Raw genomic sequence first — 13,490 nt, forward strand, 5'->3', positions numbered from 1 at the left:
CTGCCTCTTGGCTCCTTGGAAAATCACTGACAGGGATTCTGTCCCGTGGAAGAGGATCTCTTCCTCTGCATTCTGCCACTCTGTGCTGAATGAGGAAGCACAGAATGGATTTAGTTGGAAAATACCTTGAAGATCATCCACTCCACTCCAGCCACTAACCCAGCACCGCCCTGGCCACTGAGCTGTGTCCCCAGGTGCCATGGCCACAGGTTTCTTGAACACCTCCAGGGATGGGGACTCCAGAACCTCCCTGGGCAGCCTGTTCCAATGCTTGATCACTCTTGCAGCTAAGAAATTGTTGCTTGTGACCTTGGTCTCTCCCTTGGGGTGAGAGGAGAGCTTTAGCTCTGATTCAGGCTTTGGCTTTCAGGGTGATGCTGTCCTGGCTCTGTAAAACCTTCTGCAGGAATGAAATGCAGGCAGATTGATTAGTGCCCAGGTGTCATCTTCACGGGATCATAGAATGCTAGGGGCTGGAAGGGACCTCCAGAGATCCTCAGGTCCAAGCCCCTGCCAGAGCAGGAGCAGAGAGTCCAGCACAGGTCACACAGGAACACATCCAGACAGGGCTGGGAAGGCTCCAGAGCAGGAGACTCCACAACCTCTCTGGGCAGCCTGCTCCAGGCCTCTGGGACCCTCACAGGGCAGAAGTTCCTCCTCATGCTGAGCTGGAACCTCCTGGGCTGCAGTTTATATCCACTGCCCCTTGTCCTATCCCAGGGTGCAACTGAGCAGAGCCTGTCCCTGTCCCCTCCCTCCTGACCCCCAGCCCTCAGCTATTGATAGCCATTGATCAGATCCCTCTCAGCCTTCTCCTCTGCAGACTGCACAGCCCCAGGGCTCTCAGCCTCTCCTCCCCAGGCAGTGCTGCAGTCCCTTCAGCATCCTTGGAGCCTTCCTTTGGACTCTCTCCAGCAGATCCCTGTCCCTGCTGAGCTGGGGAGCCCAGAGCTGGATGTAATATTCCAGGTGAGGTCTCAGCAGGGCAGAGCAGAGGGGGAGGAGAACCTCCCTGGCTCTGCTGGCCACACTCCTCTGAATGCAGCCCAGGAGCCCCTTGGCCTTCTTGGCCCCCAGGGCACATTGCTGTCCCATGCAGAACTTGCTGCCCCCCAGCACTCCCAGGTCCTTCTCCAGGGGCTGCTCTCCAGCAGATCCCCTCCCAGCCTGTGCTGCTGCAGTTTATTCTCCACTCCCAGGGGCAGGACTCTGCTCTCATCCTTGTTGAGCCTGATTCAATAAATGAACAATTCACAGCCTTGGGCCACCTGCTCTGGGTGGCTCTGCTTTAGCAGGGGGTTGAACTGGCTGACCTCTAGAGGTCCTTTCCAGCCCCACCATGGGGGGATTCTGGGCTCCTGTGTCAAAGCTGTGCTCAGACCTGTAGCCATTAGTCTTCTGAACTTGTAGATGTGGACAAGGAAAATGTGTTTGGGGGCTGGGTTGTTTTTTTTTGTTGCTGTTTCTCTCTCTCTCTCTCTCTCCTGTATCCTAAATGTGTTGATGGGATTTTGATCCCTCCTGGCTATTTGCTGCATTCCACCCTAAGCTTTCCAACCACACCAAGCAGAGCAGAAAATACCTTTCACATGGAGTGGATGGCCAGGAAGGCCTTCCCAAAGAGTTTAGCAGCTCTGCATGCTGAGCAGCAGCCACCAGCAAGCCACCTTAATCAGTTCTGCTTTAGGAAAGCAAACAAGGTGGGGAGGAAGTAACAAGACCCTGAAACATCTGTTGGGAGCCTGCCAATCCCCTCAGAAGGTTTTGAGTTCTGCCCCTAAAGAAACACAGCTCCCAAAAATCACAACCAACTGTGGGAACCTTTTCTAGCTCCCTGCCACAAGAATGCATTACGTAAATGTTAGTGTATGGAAAGCAAACCCCCTCTGCCCTCCCCTCCAGCTTGCCTTCTCTGCCCAGGTCTGATCCTGCCTGATAGGATAGGATAGGGTAGGATAGGATAGGATAGGATAGGATAGAATAGAATAGAATAGAATAGAATAGAATAGAATAGAATAGAATAGACCAGACCAGGTTGGAAGAGACCTTCAAGATCAACGTGTCCAACCTATCATCCAACACCACCTAATCAACTAACCCATGGCACCAAGCACCCCATCAAGTCTCCTCCTGAACACCTCCAGGGATGGGGACTCCACCACCTCCCCAGGCAGCCCACTCCGATGGGCAATCACTCTCTCTGTGAAGAACTTTCTCCTCACCTCCAGCCTAAACCTCCCCTGGTGCAGCCTGAGACTGTGTCCTCTTGTTCTGGTGCTGGCTGCCTGGGAGAAGAGACCAACCCCCACCTGGCTACAACCTCCCTTCAGGGAGTTGGAGAGAGCAAGAAGGTCTCCCCTGAGCCTCCTCTTCTCCAGGCTAAGCAACCCCAGCTCCCTCAGCCTCTCCTCACAGGGCTGTGCTCCAGACCCCTCCCCAGCTTTCTTGCCCTTCTCTGGACATCTTCCAGCAGCTCAACCTCCCTGAACAGCCCCAGCTCTCTCAGCCTGTCCCCATAGGGGAGGTGCTCCAGACCTGCTCCAGCAGCTCCATGTCCCTCTTGTGCTGGGGCCCCAGAGCTGGAGGCAGTGCTGCAGGTGGGGGCTGAGCAGAGCAGAGGGGCAGAATCCCCTCCCTGTGTTGCTGCTCTCCCTGCTCTAGATGCAGCTCAGCACTCAGCTGGCTCTGGGCTGCCAGGGACTACTGCTGGCTCCTGGGGAGTTTGTCACCACCTGACACCCCCAAGGCCTTCTCCTGCAGGCTGCTCTCAGCCACTCCTTGCCCAGCCTGGATGTGTGCTTGGCATTGCCAAATCTAGCCTGGACACACTGATGTTAAGAAGTGGCTTTGAAGTCCCACCTCTTATGCTGCATGCTTTTATTTGGCTGTGGATCTGCACTAAATTCCTCTGCCTTGGGAGAACTGAGTGCAGCAGCCATTTGTCCTATCCTGTGGTCAAACAGAGAGGAAAAGGATGGTACAAGGTAGCAGAAAGATTCCTTCCTTCTCACTCTCTTTAACCGCTCCCAAAGTAATGCTGCTGCTGCTGCTCTTTCTCAGCTGCAGGTCCTGGTGTCTTGAGGGGGGGAGTGTGAAGCCTTTGAGACCTATGCAGATATCCCATGGTGTAGCTGAGATGCTGCCATAGGGCTGGAAGGCTTCATGCTCTACCCCACCCCTTCTGATTCACTTCCCTCCAAACAGGTTGTGCCTGCAAGCCCAAACTGATTATCAATCAGAAACTTATAGACTGGCTCAGGTTGGAAGGGACCTCAGAGATCATCTGCTCCAACCCCCTTGCCATGTGCAGGGACACCTCACAAGTAGCCCAGGTTGCTCCAGGCCTCATCCAGCCTGGCCCTGAAGACCTCCAGGCAGGAGGCAGCCACAGCCTCCCTGGGCAGCCTGTGCCAGACTCTCACCACCCTCCTCCTGGAGAAGCTCTTCCTCAGCTCCAGTCTAACCCTGCCCTTCCTCAGCTTCAAACCATTCCCCCTTGTCCTTGTCCTGTCTCCAGACCCCCTCAGGAGCAGTCCCCCTGCAGCCTTCCTGCAGGATCCCTTCGGGTGCTGGCAGGCAGCTCTGAGCCCCCCCTGGAGCCTTCTCCAGGCTGAGCACCTGAGGTGCAGCAGAGGTGCTCCAACGCTCAGATCATCTTTGTGGCCCTCCTCTGGTCTCAGCTGTCCTTCTCCTGCTGGGAGGCAGCAGAGCTGGAGGCAGGGCTGGGGGGGGCTCTCACAGGGCCCGTGTGCTCTTCCCTCTGCAGGCCAGGTGGTTCTGGGAGGCCTATTTCCGCTCGATGAAGGCCATCGCGCTCACCACCCTCCAGATCATCAACGACAGGATTTACCCCTATGCTGCCCTCTCCTATGAGGAGTGGAATGATCCCCCAGCTGTGGTGAGTACACATCTCTCTGCCTTCCTCACTAAACAAATGGGGAGGTTGCTTTGGGCTCTGCTCTTTCTGTCCCTTAAATAAAAACTCAGCGCTGTGGAGCTCGGGCATAGCTCTGCCTGGGTGTGCTTGTGTGCTGTGCTGGGGGCTCCAGCAGAGGAGGGAAGAGGGGGTTGGAGTGACAGCTGCCAAGCTAGCATTTTACATCCTGGCAGACTTGCACCTTCTGCTGTTGCACAGGCTGAAAACCTGCTGAGCAGACCTGGCTGGAGAGTGTGATCCTGCACAGTCTGCTCTCAGTGAGCCTGCATTAGCAGGGGGCTTGAGCTAAATGATGTCCAGAGTCCCCTTCCCACCTGGGAAGTTCTTGGCTCTCTGCCATCAGGTGGGACACCTTGGACAGCTTTGTGTTCCTGGAGGCCATTGGGTGGTGCAGTTTGTAAGGTGTCTGCCCTCTGGTCCCTTCAGGCACTCCTGGTGTACACCCAAAGAAGTTTGGGCCACAGGACCCTCTCTTGACTTTGCCAACAGCTTTGAGGCTCTGTAGCTTTTATTGCCATGGGAGAGCTCTCAGTCTGGTTGTGTTCATTGATGCCTTGAGTCACAGAATCATTGAATGCTCTGGGTTGCAAGGTACCTTCCAAGGTCATCTTGTTCAACCTCCCCAGGGTGAGCAGGGGCAGCTACAACTGGAGCAGATTGCTCAGAACCTGACCTGGAATGGTTCCAGGGGTGGGGCTTCTACCACCTCTCTGGGCAGCCAGGGTCTCCTCACTCTGATGAGTCTCATCAGTTCACTCTGCTCTGGGGAGACCTCACCTGCAGTGCTTTGTGCAGCTCTGGAGCTGCACAGGAAGGACCTGGAGCTGATGGAGAGGCTCCAGAGGAGGCCGTGGGAATGCTCAGGGGGTTGGAGCAGCTCTGCTGTGAGGCTAGGCTGAGGGAGCTGGGGGTGTTCAGCCTGGAGAGGAGAAGGCTCTGGGGAGACCTAAGAGCAGCCTGCCAGGACCTGAAGAGGACTGCAAGAAGGCTGCTGAGAGACTGTTTGCCAAGGCCTGCAGGGTCAGGAGCAGGGGCAATGGCTTCAAACCAGAGCAGAGCAGATTGAGATTGGATGTGAGCAAGAAGTTCTTTACCATGAGGGTGGTGGAACACTGGCACAGGTTGCCCAGGGAGGTGGTTCTTAGGCAGTATTCTACCTCCACAATTTAGAATAGAATAGAATAGAATAGAATAGAATAGAATAGAATAGAATAGAATAGAATAGAATAGAATAGAATAGAACAGAATAGAAAAAGACCTTAGAGATCAGCCAGTCCAACCTATCACCCAGCACCATCTGATCAACTCAACCATGGCACCAAGTGCCTCAGCCAGGCTCTTCCTAAACACCTCCAGGGATGGGGACTCCACCACCTCCCTGGGCAGCACAGCCCAATGACCAATCTCTCTGTCTGAGTAGAATTTCTTCCTCGCCTCCAGTCTGAACCTCCCCTGGCACAGCTTGAGACTGTGTCCTCTTGTTCTGGTGCTGGCTGCCTGGGAGAAGAGACCAACCCCCACCTGGCTACAACCTCCCTTCAGGGAGTTGGAGAGAGCAAGAAGGTCTCCCCTGAGTCTCCTCCTCTCCAGGCTAAGCAACCCCAGCTCCCTCAGCCTCTCCTCACAGGGCTGTGCTCCAGACCCCTCCCCAGCTTTCTTGCCCTTCTCTGGACACCTCCCAGCAGCTCAACCTCCTTCCTAACCTGAGGAGCCCAGAACTGGACACAGGACTCAAGGTGTGGCCTAACCAGTGCAGTGTCCAGGGGCAGAATGACCTCCCTGCTCCTGCTGGCCACACTGTTCCTGCTGCAGGCCAGGATGCCATTGGCCTTCTTGGCCACCTGGGCACACTGCAGGCTCATGTTCAGCCTACCATCAACCAGCACCCCCAGGTCCCTCTCTGCCTGGCTGCTCTCAGCCACTCTGACCCCAGCCTGTAGCACTGCCTGGGGTTGCTGTGGCCAATGTGCAGCACCTGGCACTTGGATGTGTTCAATCTCCTGCCCTTGGCCTCTGCCCATCTGTCCAGCCTGGCAAGGTCCCTCTGCAGAGCCTCTCTACCCTCCAGCAGATCAACTCCTGCCCCCAGCTTGCTGTCAGCTGCACATTCACTGATGCTGGACTCCATCCCCTCCTCCACATCATCAATCAAGATATTGAACAGGCTGGGGCCCAGCACTGCTCCCTGGGGCACAGCACTGGTGCCTGGCTGCCAGCTGGCTGTGGCACCATTCACCACCACTCTCTGGGCTCAGCCTCCAGCCAGTTCCTAACCCAGCTCAGAGTGCTGCTGTCCCAGCCAGGGGCTGACAGCTTGGCCAGGAGGTTGCTGTGGGGGATGGTGGCAAAGGCCTTGCTGCAGTCCAGGCAGACTCCATCCACAGCCTGCCCCACATCCACCAGGCAGTGCCCTGGGCATGGAAGGAGATCAGGTTGGTCAGGCAGGAGCTGCCCTTCCTAACTCCATGCTGGCTGGGCCTGAGCCCTTGGCCATCCTGTATGTGCTGTGTGACTGCACTCAGGATGACTGCTCCATAACCTTGCCTGGCACTGAGGTCAGGCTGACAGGCCTGGAATTCCGTGGCTCATCCAACCTGCCCTGCTTGTGGATGGGCATCATCTTGGCAGCTTCCAGTCCTCTGGGACCTCTCCAGTGAGCCAGGACTGGTGGTAAATGATGGAGAGTGGCTTGGCAGCTCATCTGCCAGCTCTCTCAGCACCCTAGGATGGATCCCATCTGGTCCCATGGACTTGTGGGGATCCAAGTGGCTCAGTAGGTCCCTCCTGTTTCAGAGGGAAACTCTGCAGCTCCCTGGCTCCTTCTGCCAGCTCTGCAGGCAGCTGTCTGGCAGACATTCTGTCCTGCTAGTGAAAACTGAGGCAATGAAGGTGTTCAGTACCTCTGCCTTTGCCTCACCCTTGGTTACAGCACTCCCCACCAAGCAGTGGAGGTTGTCCTTGCCCTCCTCTTGCCATTCATGTGTTTGTAGAAGCACTTGTTGTTGTCCTTCACAGCAGTGCCAGGCTGAGCTCTGAATGGGCTTTTGCCTCTCTAGTTTTCTTCCTACAAGACCTAGCACCATCCTTAAACATTCCATGGGCTGCCTCACCTTCCTTCCAAAGATGATGCCTCCTCTTTTTCCCCTTAATTCACTCAGAAGCTCATTGCCCATCCAGGCTGTCTGCCCCAGGGTCATCTCCAGCACACTGTCACAGCCTGCTCTGAGCCTTCAAGAGTTCTTCCTTGAGGTAGGCCCAGCCCTCCTGGACCCCTTTGCTTCTAAGGGCTGTTTCCCAAGGCACCTTCTGAGTTAGTTCCTTGAGTAAGCTGAGGTCTGCTCCCTGGAAGCCCAGAGTGGAGGTCTCCTTGCTGCCCCTCTTAGCTTGAGTGGGCATTGAGAATTCAGCTCTTTCAGTATGCAGGCAAGCTGAGAGGGGCAGCAGCAAACCCTTGTGGCAAGCAGGCACAGGAGAGCTGCACCCTGAGTCTTGCCCTGTGTCCATAGCCACTGCTGGACTCCCTCTCTGCAGCTCCAGCCTGGCTCCTGAGTTTCCTCTGGCGTTGAGGGACTCTCACCTGGGCCTCGTGCCGTAAGGCAGATGAGATCAGGAAGCTGCCATTGGAACTTGATCCTTTCTGCCCATAAAAATCAACCCACAGCAAACAGCCTCTTAAGCTTTAGATTAAGTACCTGGGCTCTCCTGACCACATTAGCTGGGAGGGCAGGAGTGGAGGCTTGTCTGATCCCATAGCTGAGTGTCAGCACTTAGTTACACTCCAGGTGATGGACGATGGCTGCGCTCCGCTCTTCCCCCGGCCCTGCTCCTGCCACTTCCCAGCAAGGAATCCCCACAGCCATGGGACTGGAGCCAATGTTCCTTCACCACTTCAGCTTCTGGAGCAGCCACAGGGAGAACCCATCCCTCTGTCATTATCCATTTCATGCTTTGCTACCATAATGGAGATTTAATTAGCTTGCTGGTGACTTTAATTGCCTGGATGGTTTAGCTCTTCCCCAGCAGAGGTCTGGAAGGCTTTAGCAGATTGGGGAGGCTGCAATTTGCCTGATTTCCTGCAGAAAGTGGGGTCAAGAGGTCTCAGACTGTAGACACACTCTTCAGGCAGGCAGCAGGGGGTTGACTCTTAATGGCACTTGAGAGATGCTTAATTGCCTCGTGGAAATGTTTTTTCTCAAGCCAGAGGCCTGCTTCTCCCTCCCATTAGGCTGTGGCTGAGGGCTTCTCCCTCTCTGCCTCATCAGCTTTCAGGAGATGTCTGAGGGGAACCACCTCAGAAGTTACCTCATTCAGTTCCTGGGGGAGCATTGTGCTGCTCTGCTGAAAGCACTGGGAGCTGGAATTGAGGTCCTGTGCCCCTCACTAGAGGGTTTGAAGGGAGAGCATGGTCACTTGTTTGTTGCATGTACACATCTATCCCCCCCTGTAGTTATCTTTTCCTCCCAGCAACCTCCAATGTCCTGGGCTGGTAAAATAACAACAACAGCAGTAATGATAATGAAGGAGTGATTCCTCTCCCAAGGATGTTACAGCATGGAATGCATTAGGAAATGCTGTGGCCAGAGAGAAGATGCTGCTAAGGAAGACTTCCAAGGGGGAGCCATGAATTTGGATGGCAGTATTGACCCCTGCCCAGCACTGCCTGAAGATTTCTCTCTGAGCTGTTTCTCCTTGTAAGGCAGAAACAAGATTCCCTTGGAGTATGAGAGGAGAGCTCTGCAGAGGGACCTTGCCAGGCTGGGCAGATGGGCAGAGGCCAAGGGCAGGAGATTGAACACATCCAAGTGCCAGGTGCTGCACATTGGCCACAGCAACCCCAGGCAGTGCTACAGGCTGGGGTCAGAGTGGCTGAGAGCAACCAGGCAGAGAGGGACCTGGGGGTGCTGGTTGATGGTAGGCTGAACATGAGCCTGCAGTGTGCCCAGGTGGCCAAGAAGGCCAATGGCATCCTGGCCTGCATCAGGAACAGTGTGGCCAGCAGGAGCAGGGAAGTCATTGTGCCCTGTGCTCAGCACTGGTTAGGCCACACCTTGAGTCCTGTGTCCAGTTCTGGGCTCCTCAGGTTAGGAAAGAGGTTGAGATGCTGGAATGTGTCCAGAGAAGGGCAACAAGGCTGGGGAGGGGTCTGGAGCACAGCCCTGTGAGGAGAGGCTGAGGGAGCTGGGGTTGCTTAGCCTGGAGAAGAGGAGACTCAGGGGAGACCTCATTGCTCTCTGCAACTCCCTGCAGGGAGGTTGTAGCCAGGTGGGGGTTGGTCTCTTCTCCCAGGCAGCCAGCAGCAGAACAAGAGGACACAGTCTCAAGCTGTGCCAGGGGAAGTTCAGACTGGAGGTGAGGAAGAAATTCTACTCAGCCAGAGAGACTGGCCCTTGGGATGTGCTGCCCAGGGAGGTGGTGGAGTCCCCATCCCTGGAGGTGTTTAGGAAGAGCCTGGCTGAGGCCCTTGGTGCCATAGTTGAGTTGATCAGATGGTGCTGGGTGAGAGGTTGGACTGGATGATCTCAAAGGTCTATTCCTATCCTATCCTATCCTATCCTATCCTATCCTATCCTATCCTATCCTATCCTATCCTATCCTATCCTATCCTATCCTATCCTATCCTATCCTATCCTACCCCATTCCATTCTCTGCTTCAGGCAGTAATGGGGAGAGGTTTCTGAAAGTTGTTTCAATCTGTTTTCAGCTGCCAGCCTCACAAAGGGGCAGCTGGGTACTAGCAGGCTTGGGCTAGGGGAGTTGGGAGGGAAGGGATCTTAAGGATCATCTAGTTCCAACTCCCCTGCTGGCTTGTGTGGAAGCCCCTTGGTAAAGCTTGAGGGAGATAGGCTGTGCTGTGGTAACATTTAGGTTTGCCATTTGCTGTGGGAATTGGTGAAGCTGGAGGAAGACTTAGGGGTTTGTCCCTGTCTGCCAGCAATGGTAAGAGGAGCAGAAACATCACAGAGTCACAGGATGGTAGGAATTGTAAGTGACCTGGAAAGCTCATCCAGTCCAACCCTGCTCCCAGAGCAGAGCACCCAGCGCAGGGCACACAGGAACACATCCAGGGGGGGTTGGAAAGGCTCCAGAACAGACTCCACAACCTCTCTGGGCAGCCTGCTCCAGGCTCCAGCACCCTCACAGGGACAGAGGTTTCCCTTCTGTTCCCCTGGCACCTCCTCTGCTCCAGCTTGCCCCCAGTGCCCCTTGTGCTGTCCTTGGCCATCCCTGAGCAGAGCCTGGCTCCAGCCCTGCACATCTTTATCCCCAGCCATGAGGGCAGCCCTCAGGCTCCTCTGCTCCCAGCCCCAGCTCCCTCAGCCTGGCCTCACAGGAGATGTTGCACTGCCTGCAGCAGCTCTGTGCCTCTGGGCTGGGCTCTCTCAAGCAGTTCCCTGAGGCCCTTCTTGAGCTGAGGGGCCCAGAACTGGACACAGTATTCCAGATGTGGCCTGAGCAGGGCAGAGCAGAGGGGCAGGAGAACCTCCCTGCACCTACTCACCACTGCCTTTCTAATCCACACCAGGATACCATTGGGCACCTTGGTCACTAGGGCACATTGCTGGCTTTAGCTCTAGATGGAATAATCTGAAAGCAGAGCTGTCTCTGAAGGTCTGTGGCTGAAGTGATGGATATTTGATTTCTGAATGACTCTTCTCTGCCTCACCTGGAACATTGCATCCAGCTCTGGGCTCCACAGCTCAGGAGGGACAGGGATCTGCTGGAGAGAGTCCAAGGCAGGCTCCAAGGATGCTGAAGGGACTGCAGCACTGCCTGGGGAGGAGAGGCTGAGAGCCCTGAGGCTGTTCAGTCTGGAGAGGAGAAGGCTGAGAGGGATCTGATCAATGTCTATCAATAGCTGAGGGCTGGGGGTCAGGAGGGAGGGGACAGGGACAGGCTCTGCTCAGCTGCACCCTGGGATAGGACAAGGGGCAGTGGATATAAACTGCAGCACAGGAGGTTCCAGCTCAGCATGAGGAGGAACTTCTGCCCTGTGAGGCTCCCAGAGGCCTGGAGCAGGCTGCCCAGAGAGGTTGTGGAGTCTCCTGCTCTGGAGCCTTCCCAGCCCTGTCTGGATGTGTTCCTGTGTGACCTGTGCTGGAGTCTCTGCTCCTGCTCTGGCAGGGGCTTGGAGTGGATGATCTCTGGAGGTCCCTTCCAGCCCCTCCCATCCTGTGAGCCTGGGTGATGGTCCTGCCTGGAGATGTTCTCAGTACTGCTGTGACCTGCTGGCACTCCCTGCCCCCTTAGTGCTGGGCTTCAAGACTTCCCCTCAGAACAGCATCACTCAGCTTTCTTCTTTCCCATCTCCCCTTTCCACCTGCCCCACAAAGCTCTTGTTTGTCCCTTTACTGCTGTGTCTGACCCTGCTTGGCACCTCAGCCTGAATGGGAAGGTTGAGCCTGCAGTGCTGCTGCCTCCATTCCCTTGGCTGCTGGCTTCCTCCAGAGGAGGCTGGCACATTCAGTGGGCATGGGATGGTCTGGCTTGTCCTCTGCCAGCTGAGCTGGCTTCTGAATGCTGGCAGTCTTGCAGGCAGGCCTTTAAAGGGATGCTGCCCTGGTTAACAGTGCTGGGGGGCAGCTAAGGCTCTGAAAACCATCTTTGCCTCTCACCCCTCATTGCTGTTGTTCCTCCTCAGCTAGCTGGGCTTTACTTCCACCACATCTTGATGCCTGGGGTTCACATCTCAGGCCAGTTGTAGCCTTTGGCTGCTTTGCTTTGGGTTACTCCTGGGGGTTGCTTCCTTATCTTTTGGCCTCTGAAGCTGTAGTGCTGCTTGAGTTGCAGGGCAAGGAAGAGGGCCAGTGAGAGCAGTCCTGGGGGCAGAGTTCACCTTGCTTTTCCTTCTCCACCAATCTCTCTCTCTCCTCCACTTCACTTCTTTACCTCAAATCCCTCTTGTTTGCAATGTCCCAGACGTTGAAAGTGAGGGAGAGGTTGGAATAAAAGGATTCTGAGGGATTGCTGGAGTCCACTGTTGCCAGAGCTGGAGCTGGGTTGAGCAAACTCCAGTCGATGGTCAGGATGGTCTGAGCTGGAAGTGACCTCCAAAGGTCACCCAGTCCAAACCTCCCTGCAGCCAGCAGGGAGATCCTCCACTAGAGCAGGTTGCTCACAGCCTTCTAGAGCTTGACCTTCAGTATCTCCAGGGAAGGAGCCTCAACCACCTCCCTGGGCAGCCTGTGCCAGTGTTCCACCACCCTCATGGTCAAGAACTTCTTCCTCACATCCAATCCCAATCTGCTCTGCTCTGGTTTGAAGCCATTGCCCCTGCTCCTGTCCCTGCAGGCCTTTGCAAACAGTCTCTCTGCAGCCCTCTTGAAGCCCCTTTCAGGTCCTGGCAGGCTGCTCTTAGGTCTCCCCAGAGCCTTCTCCTCTCCAGGCTGAGCACCCCCAGCTCCCTCAGCCTCTCCTCACAGCAGAGCTGCTCCAACCCCCTGAGCATTTTCATGTCCCTCCTCTGGAGCCTCTCCATCAGCTCCAGGTCCTTGCTGTGCTGAGGGCTCCAGCCCTGCCCCCAGCCCTGGCTGTGTGATTTGCTCCCTGCTGGGCTAAGTCATTTCAATTTAATTCTTTTCCTGACTTCCTCTTTTCCCTTCCAGAAATGGAGCAGTGTCAGCAACCCACTCTTCCTGCCCCTGATCCCACCTCAGTCCCAGGGTTTCACAGCCATAGTGCTGACCTATGACCGTGTGGAGAGCCTGTTCCGAGTCATCACCGAGGTGTCCAAGGTGCCCAGCCTGTCCAAGCTCCTGGTGGTGTGGAACAACCAGAACAAGAACCCTCCAGAAGGTAAGGCCCTGTGCTAGGTGGGGAGGGGGGAGCTGAGCTCAGCATGCCTGGCTGGGATCTTTTACAGTCACCTTTCTTGTGTCCTCCTTTTTGCCCTGAACACCCTTGGCTCTGTGTGAGCGGCAGGAGGTTCCACGAGGTGCAGCACTGGGGTCAGGCCAGGCTGGGGCATGAAGGGTGGAGAGCAGCCCTGTGGAGAAGGCCTTGGGGGTGCTGGTGGGTGAGAAGCTGGACATGTGGCAGCACCATGTGCTCACAGCACACACCCAGCCCTGTCCAGTGTGGGGAGCAGGTGGAGGGGAGGGGATTCTGCCCCTCTGCTCTGCTGAGACCCCACCTGCACTGCTGGGGCAGCTCTGGAGGCTTAGCACCACACAGCCAGGGACCTGTTGGAGCAGGGCCAGGGGAGGCCACAGCAGTGCTGGCAGGGCTGGAAGCCCTCTGCTGGGAGGCCAGGCTGGGAGAGTTGGGGTTGTGCAGCCTGGAGAGGAGAAGGCTGCAGGGAGACCTCCTGGGGGCCTTGCAGTGCCTCAGGAGGCTGAGCAGAAAGCTGGGGACAGAGTGCTGGGCAGGGCCTGATGTGAGAGGACAAGGGGGGGTGGCTTGATCTGAAAGAGGGAGATTGAGACTGGAGAGAAGGAAGAACTATTTCCCATGCCCATGGAGGGTGGTGAGAGCCTGACCCAGGTTGTCCAGAGAAGCTGTAGAAGCCACCCCCTGAAACCACTGCAGGTCAGGCTGTTTGGGGCTGTGAGCAACC

At 56.0% G+C, this 13,490-nt stretch overlaps 1 protein-coding gene across 1 annotated transcript in view; it reads left to right on the top strand.

The window, feature by feature from the left end:
* EXT2 (exostosin glycosyltransferase 2) overlaps window positions 1–13,490 on the top strand; it is a 90,328-nt gene that overhangs the window by 35,170 nt on the left and 41,668 nt on the right. The window contains exons 8-9 of the mRNA XM_068166841.1: window positions 3,767–3,898; window positions 12,541–12,730. Of these exons, the coding sequence (XP_068022942.1) occupies window positions 3,767–3,898; window positions 12,541–12,730 (322 nt within the window). The remainder of the gene's footprint in view (window positions 1–3,766; window positions 3,899–12,540; window positions 12,731–13,490) is intronic.

Source organism: Melanerpes formicivorus, unplaced genomic scaffold, assembly GCF_026170545.1.
Source record: "Melanerpes formicivorus ecotype bairdi unplaced genomic scaffold, bMelFor1.0.p_v2 SCAF_108, whole genome shotgun sequence".
NCBI classification, from domain to species: domain Eukaryota; kingdom Metazoa; phylum Chordata; class Aves; order Piciformes; family Picidae; genus Melanerpes; species Melanerpes formicivorus.